General features: G+C 37.2%; 1 protein-coding gene across 1 annotated transcript in view; it reads right to left on the bottom strand.

Moving 5' to 3' along the window:
• PAM (peptidylglycine alpha-amidating monooxygenase) overlaps positions 1-19,705 on the bottom strand; it is a 203,200-nt gene that overhangs the window by 106,669 nt on the left and 76,826 nt on the right. Inside the window, 1 exon segment of the mRNA XM_008527663.2 lies at positions 7,023-7,080. Coding sequence (XP_008525885.2) covers positions 7,023-7,080 — 58 coding nt within the window.

Genomic DNA, 19,705 nt, shown 5'->3' on the forward strand with positions numbered 1-19,705 from the left:
GGAGTTCAAAGCAAAATTTGTTGTAAGTGCATGAGGTTGTTCAGGATTTATGGCCTCTTTTAGCTAACATCAGACTACAATCAGAGCCATAAAATTCTTTAAGAATGTGACCTAGGAGAGAACTTCATTTAGCACTTGGCTTTCTCTCCAGTTTTCCTTTCCAAGAGGATATCCAGGTCTGCATGTCAATTTTGATGTATCTGCCAGACCCAGGATGTGGAAAGATTTCAAAGAACCCGTGTAGTCAAGTGGAGGAACGAGTGATTTAGGAGATATCCATGTACATATAACCAACCCTAAATTACCACTGGCAATGGGAGGAACACCCTTTTTCGGTAAAGATACACAGTAGAGGGATATTATAGACCACGAATAACTAACCTATTGAACAAAAATGAACTGACTTGCAAATACAAGTTTGGATCTCCAGAACTTAGGCATTCTAGAATTGTTGCCTGTATATATCATTAAAGACAATTATTAACTTTGTTTCTTTTTTCCTCCCAGTGGAATCATACAGCAATGATAGTTTATTTCGTATACTAGGGATATTTTTAAATGTTTTTAAACAATTTTCATGAACAATACTTTTCAGTTAGTGTTATGCATTAGAATTACCCTTTGGAGCTTGTTAAAAATACAAGTGCTCAGTCCATCTTAGATTAGTCCCGCCCCTTCCCCCATCAATATCTCTACAGGTCATTCTAGCCGAGTCTAACCATGAAAAGTTTCACAGGTGAAATCACAGGTGATTCTGATTACAGTCAACATTTTTAGTGGCTGAATATATTCTATATCAGCATAATCAGAGTTTAGTTAACTCATCTTAGTTGCACTGCTCTTTTCAATGTACAGGATAAACAGTAAAAGCAAAGTTTCTTTTAAAATAAACTTATGAAACGACTTTCTCAAGGTAAAAACTAGTTGATCCTTTAGAATTGTTTTATTAAAAGATCAATGGAAGCCTGCATCACATCATGCAATTTTAGCCGTATCACCTAAAATTGTTTTAGGGCTAAGGTCTGAAGTAGGCACACAATTAGAGCCTCTGGTGATTATGTTCATGTCTATGATAGAACTGGTGTTCTAATATTGTTAGTGCTTTCAAGCCATATTCAATACTGAGAGAATAAAGAGGCGTAAGGTTCAAGAAACAATAATGTAAAAGAGTTTTCATAATTTAAAAACATTACAGGCTCAAAATCTTAATACCACTCCCATAAACATTTCTTTGTTTCCAAAAGATAAAGATTATACTTAAAAAACCATTCATAGGTACTGAAGATAATGCTCTAAATTGTAATTTAAGTGTAGGCTATGACCAACCTTAATGGTCATACACCTGCAGTGGGGCCAGAAGGTTCAGATAAATGTAAAGCTCACAGCAGTTTCGTCCATTTGGCAGCATGTTAAAACCCACAGCAATGGCATATTATATTATCTTTCACCAGCTTTCCACATGACCATAAAGCAATTCTACTCTAAAATAAGACCTTTTGCTTGAACATTTTTAATCAGAAAGTTTAACAGAGAAATTGTTGTTAACTCTTGCTAGCATGGACAATGATATATGATTCAGAAAGAATCCATAACGAGGTTTATGAGGACTTTAAGCTGCTGTTGCCAAATTAACCAAGAAATATGACACTTGAGCAAGCCTATAAATTGAAGGCAAATTCAAAATAAAATAATCCTTACCTCTGAATAAAGGAATTTCAGCATAAAAAAGAATTAAACTTCCAGATGATATACCTTTTAAAATTGAACTTTTTGGTATATGCCAGAGCCAACTAGATAATCAATAAATAGACTTTATCTGCCAGGCTATGCAAGATAAAACAGCACAAGCGTCATTAAGCTCTTTTTCGTAATGTCATCTCTATAATAATCCTCTATTAATTTCCCACAGAATCAACTCCATATCCCCGCTCTCGCCTTTTAAGGCCATGCATAATATTGCACCAGTCTCCTAGGCCACCACATTTCCAACATGACAACCCCCAATGTCCACTCTTCACTCACATGAGGCAGCCTCCTCACTTAATAACCACAACCACCAACACTGTCTTAGGGCTTACCCTGGGCCAGGCTCGTTTACTTCTCACAACGATCCTAAGAGTCTGGTCCTTTTCCTCTCAAATAGATTGAAGTCGTCCCTACTCAAAGAGCTGAAATGGCTACTTCAAAATGACTGTCAAATGCCATGAACCCCTCTCCACTGAAGGACATTTACACATCAAATCTGATTCAAACCTGGGCTTTCTGAGTTGCTCATTTTCCTGGGAGTGGGGGAGGGGGTAGCATTTTGACATTGCATTAACACAGCTATGTCAACACGTCAGTTACTTTTCGGTGATCTCTAGTTGTATTTAGCTGAAGACATTCCTCTCAGCTTTATAAAATATAATGAAATGGTTCCTACTCCTCCCCCTCCCTTTTTTATTTCCTGAGTAAACCCTGGGGGTTATTACTTTGGAAATGTGAGTATTTAGGTGACCAAAAGATGGAGGACACTCAAGAAATACTCCAGGACAGAGTATATAGCAACAGCTTCTCCTTCATGATTAGGACCAAGCAAATCAGGTTTTAGCCACTCCTCAGAGACCTCTAGGATAGTGTATCTTATTTGTGCTATCTCAGCTCTCTCCAAGTAGCTTCACAAAGAAACTACAACAGCTTCCGAGGACACCTGCTGGAAGGTACTCAACAGTCATGTGGAAGACAGAGACTGAATTATTCATGTCGGAGAAAATCCTAGGTGAAGAGAAAAGGGAAAGGACATGCAGTCAACTAATTGGAGAGAGAGTGATTGCTTGGAGGTGGCGACTCATATACACGCACAAACACACACACACACACGTACAAACACACACACATCCTTCTATTTACTGCTGTCAAAGCCATAAAATGTGGATATACGAGCACTGTACCCTGCCAGACCTTGGTCTTTATAGTCACACTCTGTAGTGACCCATAAGAATGATCAAAATTAGATTGTTCCTGCAGTTTTTGAAGTATCCCAACATCGCTGGATCATGTACTTTGTTTAAGAAAGGTCACATTTGGAAGTATTCAGGTCTAATTGTGCTATTCTCCAGGAGAAATTGTTCTACATTCAAGAGAGAAGTCCAAGAAAATGAAAAGCAATGAATCATTAGATTAATTTCATCTATTTCTAAATTCAGTGGCTTCTATGCCATTTGTATAGCGCAATGTGATAGATAGGGCCCTGCCATCATTCACTAAGGAAAAGACACATTTATTTACTGGTCATCCATGTGAAGGAAAGCAAGTGGATGAAGATGACAGTCAAATTTCTTGGCTGAGTGGGCTGCTGTCAGAGCCAATTCCTCTGAGTGTCTGTAAAACACCTTTTAGACAGCATCACAGTTCGGTGGTCAAATGCAGATTTTATCATACCTTCACCCGTTCCAATTCTGCGATTTCTTGTTAAAACAACAAACAAAAGCAATGCTCTAGGTAAAGCTATAATCTTGTTCAAAATATAAAAATTATACTTATCTTCATTATAGTATTTCCCCAAATACCTACTTTAATTCACATTTAACAATTCAATACAGACATATAACACATCAAGCACATTGTGTGTGCTCATATGTAACAAGACAGGCATACGCACATATAAATTCCATGACAATTGTGATGGTATCTTCTCAAAATTAAGAAGTGTGTTTATCTAAAATGAGTTACATAATTAGTCACACAAGCATAAAGCCAAAATTATGAATTATTCAAATGCAGCTTTGGCTTTTAACGCCATCAAGAGAGCTTGTTTTAGTCCTAATAAGCAATCTGAATTGTACTCTACCTTTTATGATTTTCTTCAGGAATTTGAAAAGCAAAAGGAGAAAGTCCTTTTCACATACCATAACATTTGTATTCTTGTCTTCTAGAATTCTGCCAGCCTGTGATTTCCTTGAATTTGTATCACACCTCACATCCCTGTTGCCTAGTCAAATAACTGGCACACAGCAGAATTTTAAGTTTGCTGAATTTATGAACAAGTGGCTTTGCTTAAAAAATAACTATTCCCTTATCTTCAAACAAGAGTATAACTTAAAGCAAAAAAGTAAACTGATTATTCAACATGTTGCCTTAGAAAACGGCCAAACACTTTCTTACTGCTCACACACGTATTAAGCAAGTAACTATTGAGTCCCTACCACATCCTGTGGCACATATCCTGCTGGCATTCAAAAATTTTAAAGACATACATAATGAAAGCAGAAGGGAGAAAATGATAAGTGTTTTAAGAAAAGAATGAACAAAGCACTATAGGTCTTTACAAGTCTTCATTTTCAACCATATCTAATCTTATGATCAGGCACCCTGACACCCAGAAGTGGGGACAATCCACAAAAAGGCTAAAGCTTCATTCATGGAAAAGCCTTGGTTACCCCACAAGTAAAACTTTCACTTGGGAATCTGCAAAAGCCATGTATGATCACCCTCCCAACATACAACCTATATATTCAAGCCCTTTTTCCTCTGCGAATATTCAAGTCTTCATGTGTATTTTGTAAGATGGTTTGAAGTTTGTTTTACTTTTTGGCAGAACTGACCAGAGCGTTCCCAGTAGGGAGTGAAGGTAAGGGAATGAAAGAATAATTGTGTTTGATGTGAGGAAGACAGAGAAGTACTGTTGCTGTATTTCAGTTCCATCTATCCACTTGATAACTTCTTCCCTCTCTCCCCTGTAACCACTATCCTCACACCCAAATCTGTTATGATTTAAATGGCATACAAGTAGGGTAACATATAGCTAGTAAAAAGCTTGGGCATGTCCTTACCCTCTCCAACCCTCTGTTTCCTTTTCTGTAAAATGGATTAAATATGCTTAGTGTTCAGTATCTTGGTGTCTGGCAAGTCCTTAGTAAAAGATGGCTGGTGGTGGGCTAATTATATGCACAAGGATTCTGCACAAACTATTGTCCTAACACTTGATTAAATCACAGACGTAGATGTCCCTATCTCTGTTTCTCTAGGTATAAAATGGGGCTACCTACAGGATTGTCCTTAGAATTAATGAGATAATACATAGAAAATCGCCCTTACTTATTCCCTTACAAAATGATTCATTGGTACTTCTCTTTGGTTTTCAACTTTCCAGTTCTAATTTGCCTACACCTAAACTTCTGTGGTTGCAGGATCATGCAAACAACCACCACCACAAATCACCTGGGGGGTAGTATGTTAAAGGACTCACACTGAAGAGGAAGCAACCCTGTTGTGAATGGATGACAAAATCTTTAGTACTGCAATCCTCTCAGCAATAAAGAAGAAATACTGAAAATAGTTACTAATCTTATAAGATCCTTTAAGGACCTTAGAACTTGGAACACTTTAATCTTAGAAGACAGTTACATAAGAAAACGCAGAAAAGTTTAGCACCCTGGTTCTAATACAGCACTTTATGTGTTTTCTGTGAATATTTTTCTTGACCGAATATATTCACTTGTACTTTTCAATTTTAAATTAAGCGAAAGCAAACACATTTGTATAAGGAGAGCAGTAACACATTCCAGGATATATATTTATAGTCCTTAGAGTGATCAGTTCTGAAATCATATACTACCACTAACTTCCAGAAACAAACCAGTTACCTATTAATGTGAGACCTGGAATATTGCTCTGAAACATGACTACCATATTTACACAGGTGTGGAGAGTGGCCTTCTCTTTGAAACAGGAGGACTCAAGTCTACCCCTGAACTAGGACAAAGAAAATATAAAATTAGTAAAGAAAAAACTTCATGTAAAATTCCTTTTTTATGAGTAAATATTATTTTCTCCCTAGGCTGCCACACACTCAAATGTGAAATTGAGGAAGTCTTTATTGTTAATATTCCATCCTTCCTAACTTTTTTCTTGGTAATGTTCAGTTATTATACAAAGTAAAAATAGTTAGGCAATGCTCAAGTTCCCAAGGTCTGGCTTTCACTTTTTAGGAATTAACTACAGAGCAAATTTTGTTTAGAGAGTGTTGTTACAGGCTGTATTTTCTGTCATGATTGCCACCAAAGTGTATGAAAGAAAATAATAAATGCACATTGCTCTGGCTTTGCAGGTCTATAACGTATATTCCTGTGGGGAGTACCTCATGAAAATTCATCCTCAGATGGCCCCAAGGCTACTGTAGACATTTTACAATTCACATAATAGCCATTTCAGACTGCCCACTTGAAGATTAGTTTCAAGGGACCCAAGTATAACTCTCATTACCCTCACTTTCTCTCCAAAATCAACATCTCAAACCAGAAAAGTGAAGGAGGTGGAGAGAGATGACAAATCAATGAATAATTTGCCAATCACACCTCTTTCCTAAACAGTTAAAAGTCTGTCACAAGGGATGTTTAAATTCAAACAAGAGAGATGAAAATAAATGGTGCTTCATCACTTTTCTTATCTGATTTAAAGGCTCAGCTGGGGAAGGCCCTGACATTTAAGAGTTCTCTTATTTTATAATATAGACAACAGGACTGATGTTCCTTCCTTTCTCCCTCCCTCCTTCCTTCTCTTGTTTCCTTCTCTCCTTCCTTTCTCTGTCCTTCCTTCCTTCCCCCGCTTCCTTCCTTCCTATCCATCTACCTGCCTGACAGGCAACAATCGTACATTCCCCGATGTTGATTCTAAGTGCAGTCGATTGATAGCATGAACCAGGAGGTAAATATACAGTCTGTTGAGTGGAGCGGAATTAAACACCTAGTCACAGACAGAAAGCCAATACTCTGCAAATGGGACCACACGGTATCGGGGGACATTGACCTCTGCATGCAACTCCTTAACTACTACTACTCATGAATCTCTCCAGATACAGTTTGTAATCTTGTTTCTCAGTAGCTCTCTCTAGTTTGTTTCTGCATTAGGCATGATAAATGCATTTTAGAAACTGACAGTAAAAGATTAATAAGCTATGACCATCAAAGAGAACTTTTCACTTATTTCAAATAGCTGCCCTCCCTTCAACTGCCCACCCCCAACAGCATCCAATTAATACTTACTCACGAAGGCTTCCTCATCCATTGGCAAACGCATCGACATGCAGAAGTATGTATCAGACTGTTAAAGAAAGAAAGATACAAAATCTGAATTAAATTGTTGCCGGTAAAGAATAATAACTAGTGAAAGCATGGCCTCTATGGTCAAAAAAGAACTACTGGTCCAGTGAGGTGAAGTTGCTGCCAAACGCTGGGTGTCAGGTGAATGGAAGGGCTAAGTCTAGAACTCAGGTACCCTAACGTTTTTCTAAGACTCTTTCCTAAACAGCTTCAAATCCTACTTGTAAAACCAATTATCATGAGCGATCTTTCTAGTATTGTCATGGTTAAGAGGCAACGTTTTAGATGCTTCTATAAGAAGAGTGAAACAATAATGCATTTGATTTAAAAATGGTAGGAGCTCGTTTTGACCACCTTTGCTATTTCCATAATTAAATATTTAATTCCCTGAAATCACTTTGTGACTGTCCAAAATATTAATTAGAGAAGTACAATGAATAAAAGTTGGTCTTAAAATATATTATTATATTTTGGTTGTTCTCCATTATTTTAAAATTTTTATGCAGTACACTGAAGAAATCAACATTAATTCAAGTTATTCTTTCTTTTCCAGTTATTAGTTATAAGAGACTAATCTCTTGTCTATCTAAATGGCCATTTTTCCACTACGAAATATATTAATATCAAGAATTTTTAGTGATAAAACTTCCAATTTAAGCAGAATGGGGTTCTGTTGATCTATGCATTCCACTTCCTTAATGGAAATCCATATGCGGTGAAGTACATGCTATGGTTGATAATATACCCAATACAAATAGAGACTGAACTCATTTAATAATTCATACTTCACGGAGTGTCACTGCATAGTGCTAGAATCAAGAGACACCACAAACATGGGTAGAGACCATTTGGGTTTCTCCAAACCTACTGGTTAGCACTGAAAACCTGTGAAATTTGCATCATTTTTTACTTCTGAGTTGGGTGGGAAGAAAAGAGGTTCAAATATACACCAAACGAGTATCTTAAAATTTGAAAATTTACAGAAATATGATTCAGTCCTCATTACTACTTTGTATATGCAAACTGGTTTCATTTCTGAAAAAACTTTATAATTACTTAGATTCACCCTTATTTTGATAAGAAGGAATGGGCTGGGAAAGGTTGAAGGTTGCACAGTAAGGAGGTTAAGCCACATAAATGCTAGAGGTGTGAACTGTGTATCCAAAACCCAAGAACTATTTTGGCAAAATAATGCTCAGAGATCTTACAATCACACACAAAACTGCTCATAAATATTTTTCCAATCTCTGAATTACCAGTGTTACAAAACATATCTACTCTGTTCTAACGTAAATAATAATAAACTCAAGATTCTTTTCTATGTGATCATCCTGAGCTATGAGTAATTCAGCACTGGAAGATATTTAGTGGCTTCAATAGCTGCTGCTGCTACTATTACTATTTCTAGTCAACAATTATTGAATGCTTATTATGGCCAGGCGTGGTTCTCAATGTTTTATTTGTCTTATACCTTTAATAACCAAAACAATCCAATGTGGTAGATAGATACTACTATGAACTCCATTTTAAAGACGATAAGAATAATAACTACATTTATCGGGAGCTTATTATATGCCAGCATTGCTCTAAGCACTTTACATGTGTGCACTTAATCTTCAAAACACATTCCTATGATGGTAGATACTAGTATTACCCCCATTTTACAGATGAGGAAACTAAGGCAAACCAAGGTTAAGTAACTTTACAGTTTGTTCCAGCCAAAACGTGCTAATAGGTAGATAGGCTCCTAAATCCCTTTCTCAGTTACTTTAGAAAACTGGCAATTATAAATCTTTTCTCTGCCTCTTTGAGATGTAAATCTTCTACCACCCGGAACTGTCTTCTCACATCCAAGGGGAGAATTCAGCTCTTGTTCTCAGTTAGCGGATACCTTGCTCTAACTCACATCACTGTCTCCTGTCATAAAGATAAGAGAGGTTTGTTTTTCCTCTGGATAAGTCTCAATTAACAAACCCAGATGGCCTAGTCACGTGGACCAACTCCCCTTAACACCTGTCAGAGCCTCTACCTTAGCACCTCCCAAACTTTGAAAGGTCTCTTGCCTCTTGTTTCGGCAAAGTTGAACTCAGTTCACACTAGACCCCCTTTCCTATTACAATAGTTATTACTGAAGAAAATCTGTCCTTATCACTTTAACTAGTGTCCACCTGGTTTACCCTGGACACTAGCAAGTGCAGCAGCTGCGATCTGAACATAGGCAGTCTGACAAATGCATTATAGATCATTAAAAGCAATGTGAACAATTAAAGACTTAAAAGCAAACATAAACACAAAAGTAAATTTAAAGTAGCTAAGCATATATTTATAACAAGAAAGGATCCAAAGGTTGCAACAAAATGCAAACCAAACAGAAGTTCTTCTAAATCTGGACTTACAGTTTTTGGCTTTATTTTATCTTTGAGTTTATTATAAGCTACCTCAAGCTGCTTTTGGAAAAGACAAGTTATAGGCATAAATAGATATATCAAATCCAGGAAGTTGGTTCTTTTGATAAAAAGAAAAAAAACTAAGCACAAGGATTACATATACAGAATAAAGGAAACTACTATTTATACTCAGAATTGATCAGATCCATATTGTAATTCTTGCTCTTATCATCAGCTGTGCAATTTAAACTGACAGAATAACTTGGAAATGTCTTTTTTCTATCAATTTATATTTCTTGGCTTGTAACTTCTCTAATGATGAGAATGTGTTCAGATTTCAACTGTTTCTTTCCTGTTTTGTTAAGAAGAGGTTTTTTGTTGTTGTTGTTGTGAGGAAGACTGGCCCTGAGCTAACATCTGTGCCAATCTTCTTCTGTTTTGTATACGGGACACCATCACAGCAGGGCTTGATAAGCGGTGTGTGGGTCTGTGCCCAGGATCCAAACCCGCAAACCTTGGGCGGTGGAAGTGGAGCATGCAAACTTAACCATTATGCCACCGGGCCGACCCCTAAAGACATATTTTTCATTAAAAAAAAAAAAAAGGAAGAAGAGATGAGGAAGATCCTCTGCATAATAACCAGTATCCTGCAAAATTGTTTTGGGAGAGCAAAGTCTATATTAGACATTGTATCAATGGTCTACCATGCGCCATCATCCTCTGATTTAGGATTTTACTTATGCCCCATTTTCAAGATAAAGAATAATTCTGTTAGAAGAAAAGATGGTAAAACGTTTTTTTTCTAAAAAGGAGCACATTAAAAAAATACAGTGTGCATCAGATCAATAATTAGCCTTTAGCTGAAAGCTCTGAAGACCACGGTTCAATAGAACAGAGAATAGCAAAAGGTGATTTATTCTCTTCTCTCCAACTGTAAAAGGGATCAGTGATTTTGTTCTGGAGTATTCTGGTACCATAGTTTGGTTTCTAGAATTAAGTCAAGAGCTCAGGATCTAATGTAAAGAAGATATACTCCCAAGGGGTCATTTACACGATCAATTGGAGAAGCCAAATCCTAAAGATGACTCAGGGCCAAGTTCTGTCTCCCTTAGGCCGGCTGAGGATGAACAAGCACTTTTTTTGTATTACTTCATTTTCTTCTCACAGTTACATTGTGAGTGGGTGTAACGGGGCCTCTGTCTTTTTTACAGAAATGGCAACTGACTCACAGAAAGGGTTATTGAGCTACTACCTAAGGCCACCCAGCTAGTCAGCATCACAGTTAGGACAAAAACTCTTCATGTTTATGCGTTGAAGATCATTAGAGATAATTATACACCTTTCTTGCCATTTTCTTGCCATTAAATTTTAATCTAGATAAAATTGTGATTCTGAAGAGTCTTTCAACCTTCACACCTCTGTTTGTCTAACTATGAGACTAAATCCAATATTTTAAATAAAATTTAAGGCTCTTCATAAGTCAATGAATAATGTGGTGTTGTTTTTTCTCTTTTTACAAGATATGTAATTTGTTGAAGAATGAATTGGACAATAGCCTTTGGCAACTATTAAAAGCTCATTACAGGATGAGGAAAGATAGATTCTTTAGGTGATTACAAAATACTGTTTCATTAATGCATGTTAATTTCTACAGGAGGTCACGAAGAATGGAAAGTTACCTCAAATTTAAATTCCGGCCGTAAGCAGTAGTCAGTTTAAGAATTTAAAACTATAATAATGTGTAATCACATAGTTAACTACAACCAACCCTGTGATTGAGAAACTCTTTTTTAAAAAAGGAAAGCCTCCTGAGGCAACAATATCAAGAAAACCGGAATGACGCATTTCTCAAAGTAATAAAATCACTACATCATTGATATGAGCAAGTAACCAGCTGTATTTTTCCTTTCTGCAGTATGAACACCAAGAATACTATTTAACAATACTCTGATTAGATAAATATAATCCTGCAACCTCTGTCATTTAACAATACAAAAAAAATTCAAATGATTTAAACATACTGTCAGTACTTAACATATGATATCTTGCAAAAGGGAGAATATTTTTTGATCCTTCTACTTTATTCTGGAAGTTTTCCATCATAGTTATTTTCCATGATAATGCCACCAGGTAGGAATTACAGACACTGTTTTAAAGATGGAAAAACTCAAGTTCAAGAAGGTAAGTAACTTGTTTATGATTTTAAAAAAATTCTCAAAACTGATGAAATGGAATTTGAACCCAGTTCACTAAAGCACTCCTCTTTCCACTATACAAAGACAGTGACTAAAAGGTTGTTTTTCAAATCTTTAATATTTGAATGGGAAATATCAATTCTTAGACACAATTTTAGTTGTTTACTTAATTAATGGGAGAAATAAAGGAATCAAAGACATAAAACTTAACAAGAAGTTTTAGTCCAAGTCCTCTAAACTTTCAATAGCACCTGAGAACGTTTCTTGAAACCTTGTTGACAACCTGCAACTAGAGTAGAGCCACAGCTATTTAATTTTGTCATCATTTTGTTTCTGCAAAGTAAAACTATTTGAAAACACATCCATAACTCAGATCAATGTTTCTCTCTACTACATTCTGAAGACATAAAAACAGCACCTTACTGCCCATTATAATAGTTTCTTCATTTGAACACACTGTCCTAGAAAGGATGCTTCTATAATTCAACCCAAACTACCAGTACAACCTTTCACAATTTTCCATATATCATCACCATGAATCCTCTTTGCCTCTCTGTGGGAAGAACACTGTATCTGAGCTGGGTGCCAGGGGACTGTCTGTAAAATACTGTGAATTCAAAATGCTAACATAAGGCTCAGATGTATAAAAAGGGAGAAATAACGTGAATCTACGCAGTCTTGTCTCCCAGTGTTATGTGTTATGACACATCAGCCAAATCTGAATCAAGAGGGATAGGATATTGCTGATGCCTCTTTACTGCTGCTATTGGGAACTCGCCAAGAAAAGCACATTTTTCTGACAAAAGAAGATAGTGTGGTAGACATGAAAAAAAATTTGCTTATTACTAGAGAACTCCTATTATATTCTATGATTACCCATTTAAACCAAGAGTTCTCATGTAGACAATAGTGTTCAGTAACATCTTGCTTACATTATTTAAGAAAAAAGTATTCTTATTTCGATTTAGTCATTTGTGAGACCGAGATGCAGTGGTTTCTACGGAGTAAGCAGTTAATAAAATCAACTGATATTTAAATTAATATGGGACAAACAAAACCATCTGTATACTATTACACGTGAAAACTGTGCACATAAAACCAGTAATTTTTGTTCTGGGAAACCAGAGGTACCATTCAGATTCGAGTGTGGAGCGCTATGATTCGATCCTGATTGCATAATATGCTCGTTGCCCTTTTATTGTTCAGGCTTAAAGAATCCCCATAGGCGACCTTTCTTAAGAAGACTATTCAATGCATTGACACGAACAGGTGTACAAACAGACAACATGACCCAGTTTTACCTGGATATGGCCCTTTTGCTTATTTCTGTGGCTATTTGCAAACTGGTTGTTCTCTGTAAACAGGCCATAACCCATAGAAATTTTATATTGCGTATAATCTGGGCCCTGGTAACTTTTCTCAGTCATCCCTTGTTCAATAACCAGAGCAGTGGGAGCATCTCATGGTGGCAATGGTGACTTTGTGCCTTAGAGTAGTTGCTCAAAAAGTAGGTAGTAACTTCTCTGCTAACCCAGATCACGCACCCTTTAAATCCGATCCAGACTAACCATGAAGGATCCAGAAAGCCCGACATTTTCACCCAGTACTCACTCTGGGTTTAAACAACTTGAGTTCTGCAAAGAACTAATGGAAATCTCTGGGACTGACAGTAGTGCTGCCAGACCATAAGAGAAAAGTCCAGACAGTGATCAGACCCCTTTGACATGAATTTTGGTTCTGAGAGGAGGAAAGCAATAGGAAAATTATTTTTCAAAGTTTTCTTTTAATCGACCCACATAGATGGAATCAAATTGCTATTTCCCCAAGTAATTTTAATACATGCATGGTAAGCTTATCCTGACTCAGTGGTGTCTGTACTTTCAACCTCATCCTAGAATAGAAGGAAGCTAGGGCAAAGGAAAACTATACCAAAGCATAAGTGATTTTCTGGAGCGAAAAATTCAGGTTTAAAAAATCCACCTCAGGCCAGCCTGGTGGCACAGTGGTTAAGTGTGCACGTTCCGCTTCTCGGCAGCCCAGGGTTCACTGGTTCGGATCCCGGGTGCGGACACTGCACCGCTTGGCAAAAGCCATGCTGTGGTAGGCGTTCCACATATAGAGCAGAGGAAGATGGGCATGGATGTTAGCTCAGGGCCAGTCTTCCTCAGCAAAAAGAGGAGGATTGGCAGTAGTTAGCTCAGGGCTAATCTTCCTCAAAAAAAAAAACAAAAAAACCCGAAGCTTTAAAAAAATCCACCTCTTTGAAAACAGAACTTAAAGATAATTACAGATAAAATTCCTGGAACTGTCACTTTTGGTTGAAGTCTATCCCAATTTCCCTTTTCCTGTTCCTATCTCTTACCACATAAATAAAAGATACGTTGCCTATTTACATTTATTAAGCTCTAGAAGAAACAGTCATAGAGAAGATTTTATGTTAAAACATTCCTAAATGACAAAAGGGAGTATTCTCCAAAATGCTTCATTCTTCTCCTTACTATTATGCTAAGCTCCCTCCCGACCAACTTTTTGGATGTTTATCCCAACCTAGAATGTAATCTTGTTCTAACAATGTCTGCTAGTATCCTAAGGATTTAGAATAATATCTGGCACACTGGAAGCTCTATAAATATTTTTTGAATTTTGCTTGTACGTTCTTCTTTTGGTGGCAGTAAACTCACAGTTTAAGAAACCTGTACTGTAGATGCCGCCTAATTAGGGTTTTATACAGCATCACTTTTCCATATGAATTTTATCCTTCAGTTGATTCATCCCCGAATCCCATTTGCATTTTTAAACTATAATTACACTGTGGCTGATGATGACAAGATTCTCAATGCCAAGTAGTTCAAATGGAAGCTACTTTCCTGGCAAGGGCTCTTCTTTGGGAATTACAAATCTGTATGAGCAAATGACGAAGGAAAAAATATTTTGGTGAGGGAACACACTTTCACTTAAGAGTAAACAAAAAGGAGCACACTAATAATTATCTACAATTAATCGCTTGTGCACAACAGGTGGTGACAGTGACGGGTCCTCCTTGGCTTCCTGGCTACGAGGAGTCATGTCAGGGGAAACTACTATTCTGAACAGAGGTTGCTGATAAGCTCTGCCACTCACCTTTCCTAAGCTTAAGCTAATGGTTTCTGTTTTTCATCAAGTTTCCCTGAATATGGAAGCAGTCAATTCTCTGAATCTCATGCCAACATTAACTAGTCACACCCATGTTCCTCTCTCTTAGCACAGATGACTGGAAACTGACTATATTTATCAAACCTGCTTGAAGACACTTCAGAACAGAAAAGGCCCCACAATCACTACTCTGAACACCACATTTTTATGCTAAGTGGCTTATATTTGATTCTGGGACAAAATAGCACTGTATAAGAGAAGTTCTAGACTTGAAATGTCTGTCAACTACTTTACTACTTGAGTAGCATTCTATTCTCTTGGAGTTTAAAATGAACCATTAGAAAAACAAAGTGGTCTACACAACTTCTGTTCTTTCTGGGTCTATTCTCATGTATCTGGCCATAGTCATCTATACTTTCCTTACCTTTAAATCTCTCTTAATGCCTGTGTAGAAATCCATTCTTCCACCCATTCATTCATTCATTCATCAATAAACATGTATGTTGAGGAACTCCCATGAACCAGACACTGTACTAAACTCATAAAACTGTAAGCAAAAGTAGACGTCTTAGTCCTCACAGAGTTTACAGTCAACTAGCATAAGACAAATAATCACACAAGTATGTGTTAAATTTTACTGTTTCAAATGATACACAGGAGAAGTATAGGTTGCTACAAGAGCCAGGAATTCAGGGGCAATGATCTTGGTGAAGGGGGTTTTGCAACGTTTTAGGCAGAGGAAACAGCATTTTCAAAGATCCTGTAATTAGAGAGAACTTGGTTTGACTGAGAAAAACAAAAGGCAATACATATAGACGGGGGTGGGGGTGGGGGGAACATGTTTTACCTTGGACTGGAAAAGATGCGGCACATAATGCAGGGACTTGTTGTCTATGTGAAGGACTTTGGTTGTTTTGTTTTATTTTGTTTTTCTTAAGAGCAACAGAAAGCCAATGAATTTTTCTGTAGGAAACTGACACGGAGGCTAGAATTAACTAGATGAGACCAGTACAAAGGCCATGTAGTTGTTCAAGAAAAGTGATGACACTAGCTTGAAACTGGGTGATGGGAGCAGAGAAGGAGAGAAGAGGACAGATTCTGGAGACATTTAGAAGGGTAAAATAGACATGACTCAGAATGGATTCAAATGGAAGGTAAGGAGGCAGTGTTGAGGATGATTCCCAGATTTTTGGCTTGTATAACTGAATGCACTGATGTCAGCATTCATTGACATAAAATACAAGAAGACAGGCTTGAAGAAGATGATGAATTTGGCACTGGATACGCTGAATTTAAGAAGCTTTTGAAAAAATCTACATATAAATGTCAAATGGGCAATTGGGTCAAAGGTCTGGAGTGCAGAAGAAAGATTTGGCTTAGAGATATAAATTTATATGACTTGAAAATTGAGTGGTAACTGGGCAGTGTGGATGTGGAGGAGGCTACTTTCTGAGAGCAGAGAGTAAAACAGAAAAGAGAACTGACAGAGCTCTGAAGTGGTTGGTCAAAGAAAGAGCAGCTAGGGAGTTTAGAGAAAAGCCAGGAGAGTGTTATATCACAGAAGCTAAAAGAAAAGAATGTTTCAAGGAGGGCGTAGTTGATAGTGTCACTAATCAAAATCCATATGTTAGCAGTGTTCTCATAGGGATGGCTACAATTCAATACCAACATTTGGACATCTACTTTTTTGTTTGTTAATATCCTTAACTTATTTTACGGAACTTGATTCTTCCCTGTAGCTCCTCCTACAAGGACTATGACTGTGGCTGCTCTGGTCTCACGACTCAGGGTCTTCTCAAGGCTCTGTAAAGCTCCAGCCAAACTCACTGCCCAAGTTACCTGCAGCCTCTCTAGTGCCGTCATCCACATGCCTCCCAATAAAGAACACCTGCAGCAACAGTACATAGCAGAGTCACCAAAACGTTCTCCCACCAGCTCCGGTGGTGATGGTCTGAGGGCCTAGGGCCACTTGGGAAACAGGAAAGCAGGAAAGAACATCAATGAAAAGAAAAATGAAAAAACAAACAATAACAACAGCAACAAAAACCAGACGAAGATTTAGAAGGTTGAAGAAAAAAGATGGGTCAATGTCAACTAAAAAATTTCCAAATATTCAAAATAAAATAATATAAGGAAAAATTATTTGAAGCAATACTGCTATTATATAAGCTCCAACAGAGTGTACTGCCAGAAGTAATGACTCTCTGTGGGTCCTGATTTCCAACCTGGGAAACTACTGTCCCATAGACTAGTGGTGTCAACACAAATCTAGGAGTCTGAATGCCTGATTTACCCTGTCAGCACACAGTGATTTTAATTTCTTGTAATGTATTAAGAACTAACGAGGTGGTATACTATAAAAGTGCATACTTTTCACCTAAAAAAGTTAGAAAAGAGCAAATACTACAATTTTAAAATAGGCAACTTTAGTAATCCAACAGGCTTTAGCATACTTGTATAAATGTTACAGTTCTGGACAAGGCTTTGATTCTTCAGGTATTACGTATTTGTAAGGAGACTAATATTTTCAAAATATTAAGCTATTGTATTCACATTCCTCTCCCAAATAAATCACAATTGGTTCCTGAGAAGCCATTCTGGTATTATGGCCCCAAGGAAGGGGGCAGGGCTAATGCTAGCTAGGAAAGGGAGAGAACACCGCATAGCAGAATACCCTTCCAGACAGGAAGAGGAAATAAAAGAAAGTCTCTGGCCAAGGGGAAGTCAATTTCATAGTCACAGATGAGTTGTCAGGGCTGATACCAATTAAAGGAACAGAGTCCATGGACCACATTCACCTCTTCCACTGCCCAAGGCCATTCATGTAAGATCACCCCTATTCATATACCCAGATATTATCCTGACAAATAAAAAATGGAGAGGAAGGAAAACAGCTCAATCAAAAATTGAGCTTATTGTCTTGAATCTGAAGAGAGTGAGATACTTTCAACTGATACTTTTAAGGTTTTCTTCCCTTGCCACCCAGAGAGTCAGGGGCTTAAGAAGATAAATTGAATCAGTTTTAAAAATTAAAATCTTTATTTTCTTTGCATACTTTAAGAATAGTGTGTAAATTGTGACTCTTCACAGACAAACAAAGAACAATTTGCAAATTAATGTACTATTTGCACTTTTAGTATTTGTTACGCACTGATAACTGGCATTAGCAGAGTGTACAATTTCCTGATAGGTTTCCTGTGGAAGAAATGTAAAGCATGAAAATAATCTTGTAAAGCTCAAATATATTTACGTACTTATGGCAACTATTAGCAGAATTTTTCACCTGAAAGATGACTAACTTTTTATTTCATTGCTAGTCATGCTTAAAATTGGTACAAAGATTCCAAGAAAGCAAAATGGTGACGCATAGTTAGGGTTATGAAAGTGTTTATCAGAAACAGTCCTTTTGCCTTAGAGTGAACTGAGCATACGGTCACCAGGACATATCACAAAAACCATACCACCCCACATATATGTGATCTCAGTCATATGTAAGAGATCCTAAAAAATGTTTATGATTACTGAGAATGAATTTGGTTACAAACTACAGAAGGTCAACTCAAAATGGCTTAAACTAACAGAGATAAAGTCTCTCACATAATAAGAAGCCCAGAAGTAGGACAGATGCAGGAATGGTTATTTCATCCAGGAACTCAACAATGTCATCAAGGACCTAGGTTCTTTCCATATTTCAGCTTTGTCATATTCAGTATATTGCCTTTCATCTGTAGGATTCTTTCTGCATAATGGCAAGATGGTTGCAGCAGCTTCCAGTATCATATTCTCACAAAGCAATTCCCAAAGGCCAGCAGAAGGAAAGTCTCTTCTTTAAATTCCTTTTCAAGAGTGAAACTTTCCCAGAAGCACTTCGCCTCCAGCAGAATCCCCTCCACATCTAAATGGCCAGAACTGTATCACATGCCTAGCTCTAAACCAATCATTAGCAAGGGAAAAAGAATTACCATGATTGGCTTAGTCTAATCAAGATTCACTTTCTGGGTTAGGGAAGGCCAAGGCTGGAACAAAAGAGGGGTTCAGTTAGCAAGAAAGAAGGGGAGGAGATATCTGTAGAGTAGGCAACCAATAGGTCCTGACAGTACATTTCTGAAAACAAAACCCAAACCCTCATGATTCTAAATTTAACCAGTGGTAGATAATCTTTGGGCAACTTTGGGCAATACATTTCAATGTATTAATGTGCAATGTTCAGAATTTTTGGAATCCTTGTCTTCTTGTCTAATAAAATAACTATGTCAATTAAATATATACTCAAGTAGACATTTCTGCTGCATCTCTTAGCTAGATGCCGAGATACACTAAGATACAAGGGCCAACAAGAGATAAAATGCCAACTCCCAGGTCAGCAAGCCTGATGATCTTGAGGGAAATAGAGATGGAAAGCCATTCAATTCTAAGATAAATGAAGACAACTGTGGCTTCTGAAAAATGAGACTTTTTTCATCAAAAGAAGAGGTACAACAGGCATGGGATACTTATGTTTAATGATGAAGTCATATATTTAAGTATAATGATCAACGGCAAAGTCATTCTGCTTCTCTCCACCTCTCTCACAGTGATTCCGTGACCTATTCATTTTCCTTAGATGTCTAAGTCATAAAGAAAATATTACAACAGATTTGCATCCTTTGCCTTGAACTTCTAACAGGAACTATAAAATCAAATATAAAAATATTCTTTGGAATGCTCTTTGCTTTTCCTTTGCACATCATAAACATCTTTGTTTCAACATTAGGGAGTTATAACAAAGCTCCTTGTTTGCTAGTCTGTCTCCTGTTACTGGACTGTATTTTAAGGGCTGGACCCTTGGTTTACTTTTGTTTGTATTCCCAAAGATCACCTGGCACAAAAACTGGGTATGCAGTCAACGTTGGTTGAATTAGTTTTTAAATTT

This window comes from Equus przewalskii, chromosome 13 (genome assembly GCF_037783145.1).
Source record: "Equus przewalskii isolate Varuska chromosome 13, EquPr2, whole genome shotgun sequence".
In the NCBI taxonomy this organism is placed as follows: domain Eukaryota; kingdom Metazoa; phylum Chordata; class Mammalia; order Perissodactyla; family Equidae; genus Equus; species Equus przewalskii.